General features: G+C 39.2%; 4 protein-coding genes, 1 non-coding gene and 1 pseudogene across 5 annotated transcripts; 2 read left to right on the forward strand and 4 right to left on the reverse strand.

The window, feature by feature from the left end:
* Window positions 1-3,586: 3,586 nt before the first annotated feature.
* LOC130507977 (uncharacterized) lies at window positions 3,587-4,668 on the forward strand. Its single transcript, XM_057002970.1, has one exon. It carries the CDS (start codon window positions 3,756-3,758, stop codon window positions 4,485-4,487), a length of 732 nt encoding a protein of 243 aa, XP_056858950.1. The 5' UTR covers window positions 3,587-3,755; the 3' UTR covers window positions 4,488-4,668.
* A 217-nt stretch (window positions 4,669-4,885) lies between these two features.
* On the reverse strand, window positions 4,886-6,388 carry LOC130507976 (pentatricopeptide repeat-containing protein At1g01970-like). Its single transcript, XM_057002966.1, has 2 exons — window positions 5,876-6,388; window positions 4,886-5,766 (listed from the first exon to the last, which is right to left on the reverse strand). Exons 1-2 carry the CDS (start codon window positions 6,314-6,316, stop codon window positions 4,993-4,995), a joined length of 1,215 nt encoding a protein of 404 aa, XP_056858946.1. The 5' UTR covers window positions 6,317-6,388; the 3' UTR covers window positions 4,886-4,992.
* A 2,343-nt stretch (window positions 6,389-8,731) lies between these two features.
* LOC108833827 (ATPase GET3A-like) lies at window positions 8,732-9,897 on the forward strand (annotated as a pseudogene).
* Window positions 9,898-9,948: 51 nt separating this feature from the next.
* Window positions 9,949-15,495, reverse strand: LOC108833828 (phospholipase D beta 1). The gene is made up of 11 exons (XM_018607225.2): window positions 15,319-15,495; window positions 13,454-15,102; window positions 13,082-13,198; window positions 12,805-12,999; window positions 12,237-12,485; window positions 11,681-11,749; window positions 11,449-11,596; window positions 11,063-11,211; window positions 10,807-10,983; window positions 10,534-10,731; window positions 9,949-10,438 (listed from the first exon to the last, which is right to left on the reverse strand). The coding sequence occupies exons 2-11, from the start codon at window positions 15,059-15,061 to the stop codon at window positions 10,145-10,147; spliced, it is 3,204 nt and encodes a 1,067-aa protein (XP_018462727.1). The 5' UTR covers window positions 15,062-15,102; window positions 15,319-15,495; the 3' UTR covers window positions 9,949-10,144.
* A 735-nt stretch (window positions 15,496-16,230) lies between these two features.
* Window positions 16,231-19,015, reverse strand: LOC130507981 (subtilisin-like protease SBT1.1). Its single transcript, XM_057002974.1, has 2 exons — window positions 18,310-19,015; window positions 16,231-18,055 (listed from the first exon to the last, which is right to left on the reverse strand). The coding sequence occupies exons 1-2, from the start codon at window positions 18,942-18,944 to the stop codon at window positions 16,384-16,386; spliced, it is 2,307 nt and encodes a 768-aa protein (XP_056858954.1). The 5' UTR covers window positions 18,945-19,015; the 3' UTR covers window positions 16,231-16,383.
* Window positions 19,016-20,500: 1,485 nt separating this feature from the next.
* TRNAV-UAC (transfer RNA valine (anticodon UAC)) lies at window positions 20,501-20,573 on the reverse strand. The gene has a single exon. It is a non-coding gene; the product is annotated as a tRNA-Val (tRNA).
* Window positions 20,574-21,221: the final 648 nt, after the last annotated feature.

The raw sequence follows: 21,221 nt of genomic DNA on the forward strand, positions 1-21,221 counted from the left end.
TGGTTCGTTCATCGTTTATTCAATTAGGGCAACTGAATTATTAAATTGATTGACAATCTGTGCATTTTTTGTCTGATGGTGCTGTTGGAATTTTCCTAGATAACTACAGCGAACCAACATTTTAGAAAGTGACTGGTCGATGAAGGCCACGTGCTTCCCTTTTATTTTTTCTTTTTACAAAAAAATTTAAAAAATATATTTTATCTCATTTATTATTATTATCTTGCCGGAGAGAAAATTGGTTGAATGGGATGTCTGGTTAATGCCCCCCTTTCTGAAGCTAATCATACAAATTTTGTTAAATCTTAACTAGCCATGTTATATCTGCACCACCACTGGGATTTAGTTAGTAAGCGTCATATATTTTGTCATATAATTTTTTTTGGATCTGTAGTCGGCTGCGTGCTTGATTTAGTTTATAGAAGTAGCTACGCATTTGTGTATTGTATAAATGTATAATCACTGTGTCTAGTAAACTCGAGGACGGAGTCAATGTCGTGAGTATGAGATCAGAAGGAAATAAATAGTACCAGTTGTAATTAAAACTTCCATTAACAGTAGGCAGTAGGCGATGATACAACGACGATAAAAGGACAATGTCCATGGTTTCCCTAATTCCAGCTGGGTAGGGTCTCTCGTTTACTTTTCCAAAAAAGTACACACGTGTCGTATTTGTCTTGGGCAACAACAAAGATACATTAGCAATTTTGTTTCCGTTGCTGCAAAGGCTGGTTTTCAGCTGCACACGTGATCATTTCTGGCACTAACCGTCGGCTGTGGGGAGGAAAAGCCCAATTAATGCCCCAACCATTCATCATAAGTTCATAACGCACATAAAGTATACAGTATACTTACTATGTATTCGTTTAGTTTGTATTAAAAATAATTCAACGCCTTTTCTTCGTTGACATATATAAAAACTAATTAGCGGAGTCAATAGTGACAGCTCGAGGGCGAGGGTCCTGTTTTTTTTTTTTGAGCAAGCGAGGGTCCTGTTTATGTTTATGGACCAAACCAGGAGCAATAAGGCATCGCTATATACAGAAAATATGTACTAGTGTTTATTCTGGCTTTGAATGCGAGACAGTCCGAAGGGTGGAGGTAGGATACGCAAGGTGGAACGGACTTCTTATAATTCTCCATTCAACTTTTTTTTTTTGATCAACCGAAATTTTAAATAAAATATGGGCCTAGTGACCCATAATAGAGTTTACAAATAAGCAGACTTTAGCCAAACAGTCGACTGGCCCATTGAAACGACGGGAGATGAAAGTAAAGGAAACAAAAAAGAAGGAAGATGCGACGATCGAGTCGACATCCGCTAGGATCCCGAAGAGTTTCATCGGTCGTCGATTCGAATTGATGGCTGTAACGAACCCTTGAGAATCTGATCGGAGCTAGATTTGGTTGTGTTGATGATGAGAAGCTTGGAGGAGAGCGCACCGGATAGCTAGGACTTCTGCGAGGAGAGGAGATGCTACATATTCGCAAAGGCAAGATCCTCTGGAGAGTTCGGTCCCATTATGATCGGTGAAGATCCATGCAAGACCCGCTGTTTTTCGGTTCGATTTCCAAGCACTAGTGGATCAATTATAAATGAGTGAACGAGAGTGGTTCGTTAAGATCTGCTATGAATAGTGTTTTGTTTTATTTAATTTTAATCACAAAATTTTATTAACTAATAACAATAAGTAATTTAATCTTCTTTAAAAAACATTCATATCCTTACGGTTTTCATTTGCCGAGGATGCATCTCTAGTTGGAGCTGTTATCAGACCACCAGCATGGCCATCCTTCAAGTGTTTCTCAAATGCTCTTCGTCATTTTTGTTAAAGCTTATTCATTGGAGACATGAACATTATTCTAGATCTTCTAACACTGGGGCTTTCCTAATAGCCAAAAGTGTTTTAAGCTTGCATCTTTGGCAATCATATATTGCTTTTGGTTATCCTTTTGGTTAAGAGATTTGTTTCTCTCTGAAAGTGATATGACCTCTGTGTAATATTCTCCAACCTTTCTGTGATTTCCCTTGATTAAACTTGTTGTGTTTTGTTTTGTCTCTATTTGTATCAATGAAATTCAGATAAAAAAAAAACAAGCGTACTTGACATGCTTACATGATTTTCTTATGAACCACAGCGGCCTCAATCGTAGCGCCACCTCGTGTTCGACAATATATCACTTTTTCATTTTCATATGAAATTCTCGATCTTATTTTATGGTGATGAAACAACAACAACAACAAAAAAAAGTATTGGCGGCAATGGTGAATTGCCCAAAAAAACAAAAAGAAAACACGGGAAAATAAAGCGAAAGAAGAAAATGAAAACACAAGGGAAATTATATGATGGCGGTGGTGAAGTGGTTATGTGACTTATGGCATGGTGATGAAAAAGACGGAAGAATCATTGTAAGATTAAAAATCATGGTTTTCATTCTCTTGTAAATCATTTTCATAATATTTAACTAAAAAGACCGGTAAATATTATTTTTTAACACATACAAAATTAACATCCAACATCATTTGTATTCACTCTTTACTAAAAAGATGGATAATTGTTATTTTTGAACACGTACAAATTATCATCCATAAAACTAGAACACATGGCATTTTCTCAGGTGTTCATACCATTCACCCAAATTAAAATTCAGTAATCCTGGAGGTTGGAGCAACAGAGGTTCTGCTTCGAGAGATCAAAATTTGAGTTTGCTGCTCGTTTCTTAATAACACTCACTAGGTATGCTTTCTCTGATCTTATTTGCTCGTGGCTTATTTTTGTCTTGCATGCATAGTATTAAGTATTAAGTGAAGGAAAGTCATTAATGGGTAGAGAAATCAGAATGCAACTTAGCTAGGATAAGAAAGAATGTAGTTAAGTGCGTTAAAATAAAGACCAAAAAAGCATTTACACAGAATCACTGAGAAATTAGTATACAGTGTGTTGTTTCTCACGGGGAGAAAATCTCTGCATAAGTAGGAAAAGAGGATGATCATGATGTCATAAGAAAAAAAGTAGGAAAAGAGGATATACGTTATTTTAGTTATATGGTTCTTTGCTGTGTCTTTTTAGTTATATGGTTCTTTGCTTTCATCTTACTTACGAGCACTACTACTCACACCATTCGGAAGATGATGTTTGCATTTCATTTCTTTTCGAACTGCAGTAAAAAATATTTCCACTACATAAAATACAAATTACATGAGAGATGCAAAAAGAAGTGAATCCAAATCACAAGATACAATGCTGGTCGCCGAAATAATAGTAATAATAATCTCGAATTGTTTCTTCAAGTGTATGAAATTGCGAGTAACACACAAGAATAGTCTACTATAGAGGGAGGAAAGAGTGGATGGGATCTATCTGGCCGCCCATGTGGAAGTAACCAAGATACCATCTAACAAACTTGTTCAGAGCAGTCAGCAGATCTGTGGTGGGCTTGTAACCAAGCTTCTCTGTGAGCCCAACTAATGTTAGCATGCGTAAACGGGCATATAACAAAACCAAACCAAAGCCCAAACGTATTAAAATGCCTGGCTAACTATAGGAGGCTTTAAGTAAGCCAAACCCACATAAAATCAGGAAACAGTGGGATTATCTAATTTCATATAGAAAAAAAAGAAGAAGAAAAAACTTGTTGAACGAACCTGGAGAGAAGAAGATTGATTGTGGTGGCGGGGTGCAGCAAAAGGATGAAAATTGGGGGTTTAGGGTTGTTGGTAGTAAATTGAATTAGTCGAAAAAACATTTTACAAGATGGGAAGCGTGGTGAAGGCGTATTGTCAGTACAAGATGCCCTCCTCCTCCTCCTCCTTTCACCATTATTACAGACCTTCCAACCCTATTTCTCTCTTCGCCATCACTTCTCCATCCATTTCACCCTCAGACCCTTCTTCTCCTAGTAATAGTAATGGTTTCAAAATCCAATTCGGTGGCCACTTGATCGTTCCCGCCGTGGCAGTCGCAGCTTCCGCCTGGTTCTTCCTTCGCCTCCACCGATACCCTCCAATCATCACCGCTCCAGTTGATCTAGAACTGGAGGAAGAAGGTGCGGTCAAAGAGCTACCTTTGAAGCACAAGCCCGGGGGTCATGTCAAAGCTCTCCACTTTTACAAAACCAAGCCAGGTACTGTCTTCAAACTGATTCAAGTCTACTCCTCTGATGGTAACTACGAATCCCTGAAAGCACGGATTCGCCTGTCGGCCGAGTGGCTAGAAAGGGCGAGGAGAGAGTTGGAGGAGGTGGTGGAGAGAGACCCGGGTCGGGTCATGGAGTATTCTCAGGTGGTTGACGAGCTGATGGATCTCCTGAGGGATATGGAGGTCTATGTGGATCAATGCGAGAAGGACAAGGTTAAGGGTTACCTTACCTCTTGCAATCGGTTGCTTGCCCGTGTCAGGAAAATGGAAGCTCGGATTCTCAATGCCCTCAAACACTTTCACGATGATGATGATGATGATGATGATGAACCAGGAGGACACAACTAGCATTTGGACCCTCTCTCACTCTTGTCACTTGTCATTTCGCATTTTTATTTTAAAAAGTTTCATGAGAGTATTATGCTTTGCTTCTATGAATGGAACTATGATGCTTCATTAGCTCTGTAGGATGATAAACAAGTCCAACTCTCTCTCTCAAGTTTAAAAAAAAAAAGAAGAAGTTTTTATGCGTCTGTGAGAACAAATAGTGTTACATCGCCATTCTCCTAAGCTGGATTCCATGTTTCGCTGCTATTCATTTGGATTATGATCTGGTATCCACAGTCTTACATTCGTATTGTTGTTCTTGCCAAAATATGTTTGTTTGGTTCAGAGATATATTGATCTCTGTTATTTCTTGTTATTCATATTAGAAATCAGTTTTAGGATCAGTGAACCCAACCAAGAACCAAGAACTTGCCTCTTTAACATGAAATTACAAGGAACAATTATTAATGTTAATATTGGACAATGGATTAAATATACTGAACATGTATAGAAACAAGCATCCATGTCAGACGGTATTGTGGGATGAAAATTCCCTGAGAAGTAACTCGACCTCTTCAACAACACCGAGTTTCTTAAACCACCGAGCCAACACAGCAGAAGCTTCTTTACCAACCACGATCGAGTCTTTCTCGAGCTCAACTAAGAACCCTAACGCTTCATTCAGCTTTTCTTCCATTTCATAAGCAGACAACACAAGAGCCACACACTTGTCAGTAGCTTTGATTCCGGCTTTTCTCATATTCTCAAAAGCCAAACGAGCATTCTGGCTCTGACCCGAGACACTGTATGCGTTGATGAGCAGTCCACATAGCTTTGCATCAGGAGTGACCCCGGCGATTTGAAGAGCATCAAAAACACGCTTGGATCCTTGGGGATCTCCAGACATAGAGTAGGATCTCAACAAGGCCTTGTAAACCTCTCTCCCGGCACAGATATCTAGGGAGTCCATTTCTCGGAGCAAAGCCTCTCCTTTCTCGGGAGTGCCAGCTCTAATGTAGGCCATAATCATGGAACCGTAGGAACGATAGTCGAGTGGTTCCCCAAGCAATTTGACATGGTTGAAAGTGTCTTGGGCCAAGCGGTGATAGCCTGCCTTGCTGTACGACTGAAGCATGGCAGTTAAGGTGACTTGATCAATGAGAAAGCCACGGTTTTTCATAGCAACAAGAGTATTCTCAGCGTCTTGAATTTGGTTAAGTTTCCCATAGTAATGGATGATCTTGGTATAATCACGGGGGTTGGCTTCAAAGGAATCCTCGAGCAGCGCATATTCAGCCACCTAAAAAAAGGAGGAGGAGATAGATGCAGCACTCACTGGTTACACTATTGAATTAACATTGAAATCAGTTCCATTGAGACAAAACAAGAGAGGAAAATGGAGTAGTAACCTTGATATAAAAGGGAGAGTCAAGAGTGTTGAGGTGTTTAAGAAGGGAAAGCCAGTCAGCTCGAATGGGTTTCATCCGCTTAACCCAAGCAGCCAACATATCATCGCAGCAAAAGCTATCCTCCTTTTCCGAGAAGCAAATTATTATCTGCTTCATAAGCGCTTGACATCGTTTAGACATGTTAACAGGAATTCGACTAATTGCCTCCTCTTGTTCTTCTGTAATATGATGATGATGATGATTCAGATCAACCCAATTGAATCTTCTAGGGCTCTTTTCAACGATCGTAGTGCATTTGCAACAAAAACGACGACGAAGAAGAGATTCTTGTACAAAGAAGAATGGGGTTCTTCTTCTTCTTGGACTAAAGTAGAGGCTTCCACTACTAACACAGGGGAAGAAGGCGGAGTTCAACACTGCACTACTGCTATAAAATCCCATCCTCAGAGCCAAAGGATCATCGAAATTGTGGACTGAGCTTTAGTTGTTAGAGAGAAGAAAGAGACGACGGATAGACACCACCCATATCACCGACTCAATACGTATTAATAATTATTGGGCCTGGATTTTTCTGGACCATGATTATTCCGGCCCGTTTAGACAACAAACTTACTTGCTTGTCGATATATATACACACACATGCTTGTAGACGAGTTGACCAAAAAAACTAGGTAACATACCACTTTCCTTATATTAACCCGATTTTGATTTGCATACATTTGATTTGTTGACGGTTTTGATAAAAAAAAATGTGCATGAATTTAAAAATTTTTAATTGAAAATAATAATTTAAAATTATTTTAATATAATATTTGAATTTAAAGTAATGTTATTTGCCCTGGCCAAAAGGATCTCAAGATCACTACTCAGCAGGAGCCCTTTTTCAACATACCGAAACTATTGGTTCCACTAAACAGTATGAAACATACTACCAAATGAAATGTTCAAAAGAAACATGATCTAGATAAAAGAAAAAAAAACATATAGAGAGATATTATAACAAACCTGTGACTCAGTATCCTGTTACAAGTTATAGTATACCCTACCACACCATATTTGTTGACCTCAAAGAATTCAATGCCAGTTATAAGTTTCCGTCGGTCAGACTGTTGCTCTTTTCTTTCTTTTCTTAGACTCTATTACAACAAGATACATATAGCTTCTCAACCCCCCCCCCCCCCCCTTATCTCTCTCTTATATCTCTCTCTTATGAATCATCCAACTTGAAACATCTATCCAGTCTGTCTTTGGCTAATCAGAATCAGGTTTTCCAAATGTAAAAAAAAAAAAAGAACAAGGCCAAAATATCCAAAATGTATATATATCAAAAGAGTATGGCTTTCCAAATGTATTTATCAAAAGAATGGTTCTTAACAAGGCCAAACTAATTACAACAACTCAAAATGCATATCAACAACATATGCACACATGCAGTGCCCCCAGAATCCACAAGACCAAACTCCACCTGCAAGACAGAGAGAGATGAATGAACGGGGATATCCATAAAACACGCAGCACAAAAAAAAACAAATTAAATACTTACAAGTCTAACAAGGGGCCGCACCATTGCTCTCTTGAATAAGAAAAGGATACGACTAAAAGAGTATTTAAACATTGAAAGATTCGACCAGTTACTTTCTTTGACGGCCGATAGTATTGGTTTATGTTACTGTCTACAATGAAATCATTTGTTATATTTATATTTTTGACCAAAAATACCACAAATATTTATTTTTAGTTCTAATAATTTCTCGAAGTTCACTATAACACAAGATTTGAAAATTAATAAGCAAATGAAAAAATCTTTTAACGAAGTCAAGAATCGATCATAACTACCTGATAACTGAACTGGGTTGAAACCATAGATGTTCTGCTGATGATTTTTGTTCTTTGGTAAAAGTTTTCCTTCTAAAAAGGGTTGGAGTTACCCAAGAAGTAGTTCTTGATCGGTAGGGTGGAATCTGAAACCAACCCCTTTGTGGAAAGTTAAGCACTTCATATCTTCTTCGGTTTCGGCTTCTGGTATGAGATTGAGATCGAAAGTTTTTCTAGAAAAAAAGAAAGTGAATATGAGAAAATGGTAGAAATTGACATCAGATAAACTCTTTTCGTTGAGTTAATTTACCTAGGTTGTAATGGCCGCACATTTGCTCTTGAAAAAGAAGACAATGATTAAAAGAATATTTAAAGCATTGAAAGATTCGACCAATTACTTTCTTTTGTATCTATAATGGACTCTATAAGAAACTCGACAGGCACCGCATCTGCCTCCCACTAGAGTGGGATCCGGTACGCTCTCTGCCTCGATCTGTTAGAACTTATGGATCTCCAGAAACTAATTGATCGTCCGAAAGAGAGATTTCACCCCAATCGAAACCCTTGAGAAAGCGATAAGAGAAGCTCGAGAATGGTATGCCTCCCAGGAATCAACCCACAACTCCAATCTGCAAGTAACCCGTATCTTCCAAGATCCTCCCCTAGTCTCAGATCCGATCTGCATGTTCACTGATGCCACATGGAACCTCTTGACGAAGTGTGCAGGACTTGCTTGGATCATTGATGATGTCGGATCAACTTCATCTCACTCAGCGACCGCAACTTTTGTGTTTTCGCCTCTTAGAGTGGAAACTTTGGTCTTGTGAAAAGCCATGATCTCTGCTCTCTTTTGGGAAATAAATTCTCTATTGATTCTCTCTGATTCACAGGTGTCCATCAATCTGGTGAACTCAAGAGGAAAAAAACTAGAGATCATTATTCTCCTCAACGACATCTATCTACTTTCTCTCTAATTTAATGTTATCAAGTTTAAATATATCTCTAAGCTGGATAACACTAGAGCAGACTCTGTTGCCAAATATGCTTATCTTAATGTATATAAGACTTAATTAATTAAATGCAAATGTTTAACAAAAAAAAGACCCATTTATTAAACGAAGGTCAATATTGGGTTAATTACTGTCTACAATGAAACTTATTTGTTATATTTATATTTTTGACCACTAATATTTAGGTTTAGTTCTAATAACACTAATATTTAGGTTTAGTTCTAATAGTTTGTTTACTAATATAATAAGATTTTAGGGGCATAAGTGCGTAACAGCATATGTTTAGGGGATTATGCTATCTGCAACATTAATTAAATAGTTTTAAAAGAAACGAGTCAGTAGTTTTCTTTTCGACAACGTTCGTTTGTGTCTGCATCCCTGAGTTCTCGTCTCTCTATGAAACGGAGAGATTAGTTCAGAACTCGCCAAGTTTGAGATTGACACCCATAACATTATCACAAACCAAGTACTATATGACGATGAAGGTTAGGTGGTTGGTTGCTCTTTTTTTTCCCCACTTATCTTTGTCGTTTCAACACTTGTTTGTTTTGTCTTATTATTATATCACTTGCCTCTCTTGTCTACTACTAGATGTGGAATCCAAGTTGCTTAGAGCAAGGATGCGAATGCAGCACAAGTACCTTGATCAATTTTATATGCTATACGATGACTTCAATATCACCAAACTTCCTCTGCTTCCCGAAGAGGTAAGTGAAGGAACAACATTAACTGAATAATAGATCCGAAGACTCGTTTTACTCTTCAGATTATTTTAAAACATGTTCCTGTGGAATGTGGGATCACAGGTCACAGGGGTGGAAGCCTTAAAGGCATTCTCGGATAAGTTCTTGACGCCGTACCATCCCACCACAAGCAGAAGCAATATAGAAGATCTGGAGCGGAAAGTACACACATTGCGTTTGCAGCTGAAAACAGCTGAAGAAGAACTGGAACGGATCAAGAGTTGAGGAGAAATATAAAGGCTTTGTTCTATCCCCTTTAGAAGAAAATCTTAAGTTTCTCTATCTTTGACCAAGATTCTCTCGATCATTTGCTTCCTACATGGCGTCTTCTGGATCTCTTCATCTTGTCATGTGCTACTCTTTACAGGACAAAGGGATCAAACATTTATGTACAACGAAGACTGCGTATAGCTTTTTCTGTCAGAAAGGTATAATAGTGAAGGGGTGTTTTCATCTAACCAAAATAAAATGTGGTGTTTATAGGCTAAAGAACAAAACAAGAGTATAGGTGTGTCCCTTATTGATGAAACTCGAAACATGGTGGAAGAAACTTCAAATACATTAACCAGTTTGTACACCACAAATATGAATCATTTTTATTCTTTATATACCCCCAACCAATGTGTAAAAGTTAAATCATCAACCAATTTTCAACTCTCAATAAATAAAATATCCACAACCACTGGTTCAGTATTTGTATGTCAAATGGTTAGATTCTCCTGGATGGCTATGAACGATCCGACAATGTTACCTCCCACGTCCGGGAACGCCTCACTCCCAGGTAATGGTCGGACTTTGCCTTTCCGATCCACTTCCACTGGATACTTTAACAGATGTCCTCTCATGTCTGAGACTTCTTCAGCTGCAAACTGTTCCCAGTTCCTCTCCCCCATTGTTCTCACTTTCCTTACACATTCTATACTCTCTGGTTGCGTGAAGCAGTCATCTAACGTTGCCATATGCTCTGCCCACAGCGACATTCTGTATCCATATATCTGCACACAAAAAAGAACAAGCCAATGATCCAGACTCTTAGAACTTGAATAAAAATCAACTCGCAACTCTTATGTGATTATTAATCGGGATGTACCTGACCCCTTGGACCAGATTGTTTCCTTGCCCATGTATGCTGTGGTTGATATGCTCCCATTGCAATCTCTGTATCTCTTGTGCCTTCCATTGATCGTTGGTTTATATTTGCCGATCCAATTACTACGTATTCATCATCTACGACCATCCCTTTCGAGTGAACATAGATCATAAATCTTCTGCTTTTCCGACTCAATGCCTGCCAACAACCTCACCATCAGGAATCATCCTCTCAGCAACAATTTACATGACAGTCTCGGATTCAGTTTATTACCTGAGGAGTGTTTGCGTTGCTCGGACTTCCTGTTCCCGAGTTATCGATTCCATCCACCATTTCTCTGTTGCCAAGACAGAAGAAATTGAGGTAATCTTGTGGGGAGAATGCTCCCTCAAGTCCGGTCTCCACTAACGCCTTGTAGATCGTCTCATACATCATCTGCATTGTCTTGTGCTGCAACAGTGTTTCAATATTCTCTAGTTAGTTTCGTGATTTCTAGACAACAAGAGCATATTTATTAAGAAATAAATACCTGCCAGTACAGAATCCTCTGGGTAGCAGCACCAGTTGGAACACCTTCTGGCCACATTGGAATGACAATATATGCAGCAAAGCGTTCATTTGCCCTGATCTTTTCAGCTATCTTCAACGCAATTTCCATAGGAATCAAATTATTAGCACCTACCACAACAACAACATTGTATAACAACGTTGAGAGCCAATTGCAACTCCTCTAAAAAAAGTGTAAAAAGTCAAGAAGTAGATTGTAGACAAGTACGTGACACAATTTAAAGTACACAGACAAAAACGTATGATGCCTATCCAAGGCTATGATAATGAAATCATCATTGTAAGAGAAAAAAAAACTTAGGTTTCTTCGTATTCTTGAAATAAACAAGCAGAGACATGTTACTGAACCTATGTCCTTGTGCGCATTCCAGTTGTAGGAAGACCCGATGAAATACTGATTCTCAATATATATGAAGTGTTGGGCTGCACGAATGGCCTTGACATACGCTGTGTGTATGCTCATATCAATGAGCACGTTCTTCCCACACACCAAGTTCTATCCAAAACAAAAGCTTTACATGGATTAATGTTTCGAAATATTTAGATATTCAAGTACAATACCTAAAGATTTTAAAGTCACCTTGCATGTAGCATCTTTTGGATCCTTTGGAAAACCTTTTACAGAATTTGAATCGATTGAACGGAAAATCTGAATTAAGCCAGAAAAACATCAGAGCTTAGCCTTCTTAATATGAACCACGGCTATATTTTACCAACATAGAAAAAAAGATAGTTTTCCCGGACAGTTTCTTTTGACAAAATTTCAAATTATGTATATGATAGTGTGACTTATTTCATCGACTGTGCATGATAGTCTCAATGAAACCACTATATAAATAAAGGTAATCCTGAAAGACCCATTTCATATCGATGGCTAGATATAAAGAGAAGAAATACATACAAGGAAACTGATGTCAGACGTTATGTTGCTAAACAAGTCTAGTCACTAATTAGTATATGCTCAATCAAGATAGCAGACACATCACATATTGGTTTCACCTAAATGCTAAAGTTCATCAACTCTTTCTATTCATCTCTAACTTCAATGCAATGCTAAAGACTGTAAATCATGGTTTCATTAAAATACTCAGTCTCTCAGGTCTTCTTCTAGACAGCATCAGTTTTGATATTCGTACCTGAACATGCCAAGCCTCAGGATCGTTCTCGCTAATAGTAGGGGTATCAGAAACTCCTACTATATCTGGAATCCTATCGATCCTCAACAACGCATCATCATAGGAAGTCTTAAACTTCTTGATCCCGCTAGGCTTCGCAGCCTTCAACCACCTCTCCTCGAAGTTGGTTAGCACATCATACGCAGCCGGGCCATCAATCTTACTGTGCAAGTCATGCCACGGCTCTCTTGGACATCCAGAAAGGTTTCCCTGATGAGATGATGACATTTTTAAATACAATAACTTGAGGTTAACCCATCCAGAATAAAAAGATTGGGTACCATATGTTTATCAATCAGCCAGCTCAATAAATTTTTATGTTTACAATGACAAAATTCACTAGGAGGAGCTATGCAAGAATGTGAAGAGCTCGAGAAAAGGATTGGGAGAGGGTTAGGAAGACGAGTCCTTTTGTAAAGAATCATAAACTAGCTTTCTGGTTATATATGATACAAAGATCGTATTTCCAGAGGGAAAAAAGAAAGCTACGCAATATTCCAAAACGAAAGAGGATATTAACAAACTGTACCGTGAAGGTGGGGTTGTGAAAATCATCTTTATGAATTGTTTGTAGTGTCCTAAACAATGGATGTTGAGGAGTGTCATATCGGCCATCACACAGATCAAGCCCACCGACGAAAGCTACAATTTTCCTTCTGTTACCACCAGCATCTGCATCCACTATTACGTTTTTTTGGTGGTGTGTATAGATTGTCCCAACTTCCTGATAAACCAATATTTAATTACAAGCTGGATACCTACTTTAACGCCAAAAAAAAACAAAAGAAAAGGAAGTGATACTCTACCCTCTGCTTGACCCAACTATGTCGCTTTCCAGCATTACGGGGGCAGAGCAGGACTTGAACTGAGGAGTGCTTGAAGAAACGGCGTGTCTCCTCATCATGGGTGGCCATAACACCATCCTGTACAGTTACCAAGATGAGTCAAAAGATAAAACTAGTATGATACACCAAACAAACATGTCAGATTATGGTCCTTTCACTTAATGATTTACAAGGAAAATTGTTAATAACAAAAAAAAATGTCAAGAAACCAGAGCCATAGATAAATGAAACTCTAAATATGTCAGACTTCTACACACCAGATATGAAATTAAAATAGGAAGTTGGTAATCAGAAAATAAAGAAGAAGAAAACAGAGAAGAAGTGGTAACGTACTGTTTTATAACCCAAGATGCTACGTGAAGTTGGATCATCCCAAACTAAAAGCAGGACTCTAACACCTTCTTGGGACTTTGATCTTAAGAGCTCACCAAGAGTACATGCTGAGGCGGGACCCACTTTATCCCGAACCAGCCTAACTTTGTGCCAGACTGACCAACCAGTGATATAAATCAAACGCCTGGCCTGGCGTATGGCATCAAACATATCATGCCAACACTTGCCATGTTGGTAAGACATACCATTGTCTAGTCTGATACCAGGGAGCATACCTTCAGGGACATGCGCATCTTGGTACAAGGTCACAGTTCCGCCTTTTCTAAGCGGAAAATAAGTTCCAGGGACGCCCTGGTAGTCAGGACCTGCTCCAACACCATGATGATAAACACTAAGTCTCTCCATAGGAGTATACTGGATGGATAGTGATAAATTAGCACCAGGTTTACAAGGCTTGCCGTTACTGCTTAGAATAGGAAAAGTGCCTTCAATTTTGGCGCCAGAGTAGATCTGTTCGACAGGAATTGTAACCAAACCTATAAGCTGAGAACCAACAACATCGCTGTCTTTAACAACAAAATGAACTTCAGCAGCATGATGAGCAACGGGAACATAAAAATGCTGCATCCAGACAGGGTTTTCACTGTTGCTCATAACATAAGTTCTTCCAATAACAGCACCAGCGACAGAAACAGAAACGTAAGGATCACTGGTAATTTTGCGGTTGAGCTGGCCTCCGAAAACGTCACCGAGAGTCTTATGGAACATGTCCATGTTAGGGAGGTTTTTGGCATGATAGATCCAGATATCAAAATTACCATGGAGCAAAAGGACCTTCAAGGAACCTTTACCAAAGAGGGTCATACGCATGTCGACGGCATGAGGGGATTCAGAAGAAGGATAGGGAGAAGAAGAGGAATCAACACGGTCTAAGATAGGGAGATGAGAGTTGCTAGGGAAGGAGCTGTTAGGGTAACCATACAATTCAGGAGGACGGGGTTGCCAGGAGTTGGAAGGGTAGGAAGACAAATGTGGCTTGTCAGAAAGGCGAAGGTCACCAAGAAGTTCATCAACGGGAGGATAAGAGGAAGCAGAACTGCTAACATTGTCTTGAGGCACAGAGGTGAGACAGTCTTGCCTACGATATTCTGGATAGGCTTGAGTTTTAGAGGGAGGGGGAGGATCTTGGGGTTTAGTTTCAGGAGGAGGATATTGGGGAGGCTCTTGATAGGGATAGTGAGGAGCATAGGTGGCCTGGGGATGAGCAGGATAAGGAGAAGGGTAAGGAGAAGGTTGGTAGTCGAAAGAATGGCGGTGATACTCAGGAGATGATGAGGAGGAGGATTGTGGAGGGTAGTCCAATGGGCCAGAATGAGAGCCTGAAGCGTGCTGATGAAGTGGAGGAGGAGGCGTAGCATATGGTGGTGGTGGTGGATTTGCGTAAGTAGGTGGAGGTGGAGGAGGGTAAGGGTAATAAGGTGGTGGAGGTGGAGGAGGGTATTGCTCTGAACCGGGAGGTGGTCTGTAAGGAGCTGCTGGTGGGTATGGGTAAGCCGGGTATGGGTACTGCGGATAAGGGTACGGATAACGTGATCCATAATTCTCCATTTTACGCTTAACAAACAAACCACTCGGATCTCTCAGTCAAGCTGGGAGAACAATTCAAACCAAAAATTAAAGATCAATCAAATGTGTATATAGACAGAAAACACTCTCGGATCACAATTCAAATCAAAATTTAAAATCAAACACCAGCAGAATCAAATCTGGATACAGCGATTAGTTCGAGAGAAAATGGATATTTTGTATTTCTACCGAAAACAAAAGGGGTTTGCGATTATTTAATAGATTCCGACGAAACTTACATTTCTGAAGCTGAGCAATGGTGGGGGGAGAGGACCTTCGGAGAAGAAACGCACGCGAGGAGAGGAGATGAGAGGAGGATTCAAAGCAATAAACGCCTACGCGTCTTTCCTTTCTTTCTTTCTTTTTCGTCTCACGACGTTAACGCTGAAACAACCGGCTATTCCAGGTTCCCCCACTCTTTGTTTCTGTACGACACTTTATTTAGCGTATCCCATCTTTCCCGCTTTGCCACGTGTATTATACATAATCCTGTCCGAAATATTTATCTACTTATGAATGTGAGTAGTATTTTTAAGAAATATATATTATATTTTATAAAGAAAATTAAATTTTAGTTGGTTCTGATAAATAATCTGTAAATTTTATAACCATGATAAATAACTTTATAGATCTTATAATAAATTTATGTAACCCTATAAATCATTTATATATCTTTATAATTTTTTATAATTTGTGTGCAAACTTTACAAAAATTAAAAAATGATATATTAACATATATAATGTTTTATATAAAAATATAAAACCACTATATCATTTTTTATAAATTGTTTTCATACATTATATAATTTAATAAATAATTCTGAAGAATGAATTGATAAATCATTACATACAGTTTCTATAGATTTCATAATTAATTACTATAGTCATGCAATATTTTGGATTGTTTGGAAATAAACTGTTTGTGCAATTTATTTATTTTTGAATAAAATAAATTTTAAATTTTAAAAGACTTATTCTCTTTTAATATATAGTAAAAAAATTTGCTCAAATTTTTTTTATCTACCATATACGTTTATCCGAGTTGGAACAACTATCAGATTTTTCCAGCCAAATATATTATGACCTTTTTTACGAAGCGAAAGAAGGAAATATATATGCATAGAAAAAAAAAATATATATATATATATATATGCATAGATATTTTATTTTAACAGCATTTATAGATTGTTATTCTCAAAATCTTACAAGTTACGGTAAGCTTTTGTTCATCGAATATTGAAAAAAAAAATCACATGATTGATTTCTTTGGGTAATAAATATAGGCAGTAAAAAAAAACAGAATATTACTCCCACGTCACCGCAATTGGGCTTCTGACCTTGTGCTTGTCAGATATCCAAACCAAAGCCCCAAACGAAGAAGATGAGCTTCTTGATGCTTCTGCAACAAACGTCACCGTATAACTCAGCCTCTCACGAACCTTTTGGAACTTCAGAACCTTGGGCTCCACCCTCACCTCCACACCTTTTGGTTCCTCAACGTGAGCCATATACTCACACGCCGGCGACCCAACGTTCGTCACAGTCCTCTTATATGATCTCACCGTTTTCAACTTCGCGCCATTGGCCAAGTTCAACGCGAAGGACGGATAGTTCAAATCACCAGGAGTAGCAGGACACGTGTAGTTGGTGGCGGAGAACAATAGTATTCTCTCGCTTGTGTAATTTAAGCTGCACAAGTAGTTCAGATAGTCGACGGTTGAGAGGTCGTAGACGAGTCCCGGATCTACGGCTGTCGTTGGATCCACGTGTCCGGCTCCAAAATCAAAAGCTGTTGCCGCCGAATTGGGTCCCGCGCCCACATCTCGGATCGGTTGATTCCTGTTGTCCGTGGTACTCGCCGTCGTCAAGAGCGCCGATTTAATCATCGCCGGTGACCAATCTCCGTGAACGGATTTGATTAAAGCGGCAATTCCGCTGATGTGTGGACAAGCCATGGAGGTTCCAGAGATGATGTTGAACTGGACGCGCCTCGGGTCTGATCTCAGGAGGCTAGGGCTCGAGAGCGGCGACCAACCGGCTAGGATGTTCATACCGGGAGCTGCAATGTCCGGTTTAACTATTTCCGGTCCTGCGACACTAGGTCCCCTGGATGAAAACGCCGCCACCATCGGAGCTCTTGCACCGTACTCTGTTCCTCTGAATCGAATTGACGCGACGGCGGCGTTTGCCGCAACACCTCCGCCGGCGATGTACTTCAGCAAGACCATTCCGTCAGAAAATCCGATAGAAACCGCCGGTAAAACGTGAGGATCGGCTAGGAGCTCCTCTCCTTCCGTCACTCTGCTCACCAGAAGCATCGCGACGCCGCCGTTCTGTTTCACCTCTTCTCCCTTGGAGGTTCTGCCGCCGGCTCCTCTCAAGCAAATGACGATTTTACCCTCGACAAGTTCTCTCTTGAGCGAGTTCCTAATACAGAACTCGGCCCCGATTCCTCCTCCAGCCGTTGTGTTAAACACTAGAGACAGATTCTTAAAGTCTTTCCCTTTATACAAGGATGATCCAACTAACGTTTTGCCGTTTCCAATCCGAACAATCGCCGGAAACGTTCTGTCTGTGTAACTAGCGGCAACGGTCATCAACCAAGGAGCTCCGTTACTCACTGTAGATTTAGCTGGACCCGAGTTACCCGCAGAGCAAGAAACGAATATGTTCTTCTGCATCGCTCCAAACGCAGCGATCGCGATGGGGTCGACGTAAAACGGACGTGAAGAACCACCTAGCGAGAGAGAGATCACATCGACACCGTCTAAGATGGCTCGGTCAATCGCTGCCAAGACGTCGGTGTTGGCGCAACCTAACGCCCAACAAGCTTTGTAAGCAGCGATCCTCGAACTAAACCTCATTCCTGAAGCGAAACGGCCTTTTGCTTGCTCGAAATAACTCGCTTTCCGGACAATGTCTCCGCCGGCAGTAGATGCCGTATGCGTCCCGTGTCCTTGTGCGTCTCGTGCCGATCTGTGGAATCAAATTAGTCACGCTTTAATTTTTGTTATAAGGATGGCAATTATAATTATGTTTATTTAGCTACTAAGACTATGGATCTTGATTATACGTACAGAACTCGTCTTGCATGTAAAAATTAATTATAAGGTTTTTCTTCGCATTACTGCCATATTAACAAATAGGGAGAATAATGGGATATCAATAGACATCTGAATGAGAGTGCTATTTTATATATTTCTTGATTTTTCAACTCAAATATATCTAACCTGAAATCAGTGGTTTCATTGATTTTTCCAACGATAGATTCGTAGCCTTTGTAAAACGCGGCAGCTCCAATGATCTTCTTGTTGCACGACGAAGAAGAGAAGTTTGTCCCTTCATCGCACGAACCTCTCCATCTAGACGGGACTGGAAGCATGTGCGTGTCTCGGAAGCTCACGTGCTCCGGCGAGATCCCTGTGTCCACAAGCCCGATGATAACGTCCGAAGATAGACTCGTCTCGTTCCAAACTCCGATCCCAAACTCGAGACCAAGAAACTCGTAAGAATGTGTTGTGTGTAGAGATAGGAGCTCGTCTGGATAGGCCGAGATGAACCCTTGTGAGTTCTTCACTTTCTCAAGCTGGTCGTCGGTGAGAGACGCGGAGAAACCGGACATGGCGTTTTCGTAAATATAGTGGATCTCGGGGAGGGCAAAATCATTATCGTCTTGGATATTACTATCTGTTTGGAGTGAATTCAAAAGGGAAGCAACGATGTGTTTGGTATTGGTTTTGGCAGTGTGGATCACGTAGGTTTGTTTAAGGGAGGAAGCATTTGATGTGAAGAAAAGGAAAAAGAGGAAGAGTAATGATCTGACGAACATCATGGGACGGTTGTCGTAAAAAGGAAAGAAGAGCATTAAAAGAGAAGTAGATAGATGTATCTATGATCCTTACAACTCGTCTCTATGTTGTATATAAACACATGAAAAGATATTGGGGTGACGTGTGAATACTGTGGAGCTGTAATAAGCTGAGGAAAATGTGACCTTAAAAAGAACAATTATAAATAAAAATGTTTTTAACTCGATGAAATACGTGATATGTAGGAGTTTGTAACTGTCGCTGTTATGTGCGTTTGTTACATAAATGTTTGCTTTAAGAGTCGTGGGGTCATTTATATTTTTTTACCAATAAAAGCAAGCATATATTACACGTATTGATTGGAATATAATGAAGAGTCAGGGATAAGTTTAGCCTTTGATATGTAAAATGCATAGTTCGTTGATTCTGCATTTGGTTGATTTTACAAGAAAAATCACACAATCAAGCTGAGCTATTCGTTAGTTTAATATCTCCATTGCATATACTTATGGTGATACAGGTCGTAGTGATAATTTCACCATATGTACTAGCTAGTAAATACTTATGTTGTTGAGAATCGACTTAACGTTGAAAAAGTTGTTCGAGCTAAGGTGGGTTTAAGAAGTATAATAATACTAATAGAGAGAGAGAAAACAGGTAGTAGTTTTGATATTTGAAGACGGACGGGGGGATGCAGCTTCCACCGCCGGTAGGTGGACATTAAATGAAGGGGACAATGCCATAATAATTGGGGCGTGACTTAATAGTACTCATAATATGTTTTCTCACCTCTTCGATACTTTTACACTACTTCTTCTTATGATTCAAATCATTGCTTGTTCACACTTCACTCACCCTCTATCTCTCTCTCTTTCAGAGCATCTCTTCTGTCTTGGTTGGCTTTGAAGCCAAGTTGGAACACGTAAGCAAAACGTCAGAGAGATATTAATTGTATCTTCCCCAATTTGATTCAACACACTAAAGGGGAAGGAAAGAACCGCAATCAAACCCAACCAGTATCGCCCAGGATCTTCTGATAGACTCAACCCGAACATGCATGTTCACAGATGCAGCTTGAAACCCACAATCGAAGGCTGCGGGTCTTGCTTGGATCATCGATGATGCTGGATCATCAACCTCTCATTCAGCGACCGATACTTTTGTAGCATCGCTCCTGATGACGGAAACTTTGGCACTGCGAAGTGCCATGAACTCTGCTCTACATCGTGGGATAAGATCTCTCCTGATCTTCTCTGATTCTCAGAATCTCATAGCTCTGGTGAATTCAAAGGGTCGACATCTGGAAATCGCATCTCTCCTCAACGATATCTCTCATCTTTCAACTTGTTTTTCTTTTGTCCAATTTAATCATATCCTAAGAAGAGATAATGTTAGGGCTAACACTGTTGCCAAACAGGCCTTGTACCTGATTTAATCTTTAATGCAAGTATGGTTTCACAAAAAAAAGGAAGGAGATGTAATAAACCAAATAATTGGATCTTCACAAGATTTTCATCTATACACCAAGAAGGGTCTTGGACGATCTAAAGTCTTCACTCTTTGTTTGTTTTTCAATAAAAGGTTATTTTACCAAAAAAAAATTTAAAAGAAATGGTGCTGCCCAGGATCGAACTGGAGACCTTTTGCGTGTAAGGCAAACGTGATAACCACTACACCACAGCACCTTATGCTTTGAGTTTTGTAGTTGTTTTATTAAACAAAAATGCCTGTTAAAATAACAACACGTTTGATAAAAAAAAACAGCACATATGGAAAACCAATATTGAAGGTTTGGTCTTAATCGGGAGCAAAGGGGATGAGTGTGTTAATCTATACTATTAAAAGGGAAACATTCTAAAAAAATCTACTTAAACAAGGTTGTTGGACCTATTCATTAACCTTTTTAAATGAGACCAACTAAAATAATCTTTATAAACACCTCCTAACATTTTTCCTATATGTACGATTCTAATTTGAAATATCATTAATATCCTTAGAATATTATAGTGACAATATACCATACCTAATTTATGCTTTGATATTGTTACCTTTATTTTAATATGTAACATATATAGTTACCATATAGTAACACCATTTATTCACGTGAATTATATAGTGTCCTAGAAAGGCTAATTCATAACCAAAACCAAAATTAACGTTCGAAATCTTCTTACCTAATTGCAAATTAATTTTAATATTCAAATCTATTGATTTGGTTCATATATGAAACATTAGATTAATATAATAACTATAATTCGAATATATAAAAGCTGAAATTATGAAACACAACGAAAATATAAAAAAGTTAAGATCTATTTACTAAATACTTTCCC

This window comes from Raphanus sativus, chromosome 1 (assembly GCF_000801105.2).
Source record: "Raphanus sativus cultivar WK10039 chromosome 1, ASM80110v3, whole genome shotgun sequence".
Classification (NCBI taxonomy): domain Eukaryota; kingdom Viridiplantae; phylum Streptophyta; class Magnoliopsida; order Brassicales; family Brassicaceae; genus Raphanus; species Raphanus sativus.